Source organism: Lutra lutra, chromosome 8, assembly GCF_902655055.1.
Source record: "Lutra lutra chromosome 8, mLutLut1.2, whole genome shotgun sequence".
Classification (NCBI taxonomy): Eukaryota; Metazoa; Chordata; class Mammalia; order Carnivora; family Mustelidae; genus Lutra; species Lutra lutra.
The window spans coordinates 53,012,293-53,014,886 of record NC_062285.1 but is presented as its reverse complement, the minus strand read 5'-3'; the positions used below and the strand labels follow the sequence as shown (position 1 = coordinate 53,014,886).

The 2,594-nt window shown below is 35.0% G+C and overlaps 1 protein-coding gene across 1 annotated transcript; it reads right to left on the bottom strand.

The window, feature by feature from the left end:
* Positions 1–1,063: 1,063 nt before the first annotated feature.
* LOC125107267 (olfactory receptor 6C2-like) lies at positions 1,064–1,994 on the bottom strand. The gene is given in 2 exon segments (XM_047742208.1): positions 1,064–1,685; positions 1,687–1,994. Coding segments are annotated over 2 exon segments (930 nt in total).
* Positions 1,995–2,594: the final 600 nt, after the last annotated feature.

Below are 2,594 nucleotides of genomic sequence, written 5' to 3'. Positions count from 1 at the left end.
CATTGCTCCAAATAATTTGTGATGGCATGTCTGCATTTCATTACTTTCCAGATAACAATTAGTTAATTTGATGTAAATTCCTTAATTTCCAAGGAATTATACTGATGTGGATTTTTCATTCTTTGTAGATAAAACTCTGCATATTATGGTTATGGCAGAATTTGGACTTTAAGAGCTTAATTTGTATTAGATGTAGGCACAGGCTATTAAATACATTGGGGAATGTTTTCCCCTTGACTCAGAGCTCTAAAGGCAGCAGATGATATTTTTTTCAGAAACAAAGTAATCTTTCTGTGAAAATGAGCTTGGTTTCTAATTCAAACCTTCACTGAATGTGCAGCTATTGTCCTGTCCCAAGTACTTTCCACATTAATCCTGAGACTTTAAGCCCAAGCCTTTGTGATCCATAATGCGATGTCCTGCACCTACCCTCCAGTCTATGCTCACCTCAGTACCCATAGTCATTTTGTAGATTATTACTGTACTTTTAGTTGAATCTTTATTTCTGACACCTCCTGTTGACCACTTTGCAATGATTTCAGCTATAGAGTTAAGGGAATATTTATTACATATTATCCAGTGTTTCTGTGTGTTCATTATAGAGTATTTTCATCTATTTTCTCAACATTGGAAGTGCCATTACTCTTTTTCACATGCATTTTAAATTATGTGATTATTCATCCATTTTAGACATTTTACCTAAAATTACCTACTACATGTGTTTAGATAATTGTGTATATTGAAGAGCTACAAACAATTTTATCTTATATTTCCTGAGGAATAACTCTTACTATATATATTGTAACAAAATCATGCAGTTAATTTCTTCTTCAGGATAGTTTTTTAGAAATTGATATGCAAAATTATCAAATATTGGTTTGAAAAATCAAAACACAAGAATGGCATGAGCAGGGCTCAATGGAAGGTTGGTTAAAAAAGTGTTGAGAAAATTAATGTAACAGAAATATATGTTATTAAGAAACAAGTTTATAGACTTCAAAATAAAATGCCTGTGGACATTTATTCTTGTTTTTGAGATATTTTAAAGATAAATTTCTTTTATTTAATTGAGAGTAAGGCAAATTCTTTTGACTGAGTCCTCAAAGGCTTTCTTAACTTGATTGTTTCTCAAAGTATAAATAAATGGGTTCAAGGTAGGTGAAATAGAGAAAATGAGCAGTGAAACCACTTTATTAATGGTCACTTTTTCCTTTGCTGTAGGATTCATATAGATGAAAATGCATGTGCCATAGGTGATGGAGACCACAATCATGTGGGAAGAACAGGTTGAAAAGGCCTTTTTCCTTTGTTGAACAGAAGGGAATCTAAAAATTGTCTTGATGATATAAGCATATGACAGAACCACACATGTAAGTGTCATATTCAAGGTCAGCACAGCACAGATTATAACTGTCCATTCCATGAACCATGTATCTGAACATGAGATTTTCACTAAGGGACATGCATCACAGCCAAAATGATCAATTATGTTAGAGTCACAAAATTTTAGATTTAAACCCAGGCTAAGAGGTGGGATTATTATACATAAACCAGCCATCCAAGAACAGATGATGAGAGTCCTGCAGGCACTGTTGCTCATGATGATCACATAATGCAAGGGTTTGCAGATGGCCACATAGCGGTCATAGGACATGGCGGCTAGCATAAAAAACTCTGATACCCCACAGAGTCGGTAAAAAACACTTGATGACACAAGCATTATAGGTAATAACGTTGTCACCTGTTGCTATGCTATACACATATCTGGGAATAATGGCAGATATGAAGGAGATCTGCAAGAAGGAGAAATTTTTTAAGAAAAAGTACATGGGTGTTTTAAGGTGGGAATCCACAAAAGTGAGTATAATGATGGTCAAGTTTCCAGTTACACTCAGTGTGTAGGTCAGAAAGAGAAAGATAAAAATCGGAACTTGCAGCTCAGGGTCATCCGTAAGTCCCAGCAGAATGAATGTTGTTATTGTACTGTTTCTCATCACTGACTTCTGACTTCTCTCCAACCTGCATGTGATATTCAGATAAATGTTCTCATTGATTATAGATTATTTTAACTGTTCTAAAATATAATGTATTCAAGCTTTTATATTTCATTATGTTTTTAACATAAATATATATTATATGTATACTTACATTTTATGCCTATCCTGTACTTAGGATTTTCCCATGTGACCAAGTAGATTACTGAGGGAGTGTCATTTTAAGGGTAAAAATGTTCTCTCCTATTGAGAAACTGAGTCACAAAATTTCATGCTCAGTTTCATATCTTTTCTTGACACTTTGGGTCTTTTTAGAAAAACAGTGCTAATATAACTTGGGTTCACTATTTAGACACTAGAGCAAAACTAGAGGTCTTTAGGGACACCCAAGTGGCTCAGTAGGTTGGGCATCTGCCTTCAGCTCAGTTCATGATCCAAGGGTCCTGGGATCAAGTCCTGTATTGGGCTCCTTGCTCAGCAGGAGCCTCCTCCTCCCTCTGCCTGCCTCTCACCCTGCTTTTGCTCTCTCTCTCCGACAAATAAATAAATAAAATCTTTAAAAACAAAACAAAACTGGAGGTCTTTGTTCCAAAAGAAGAT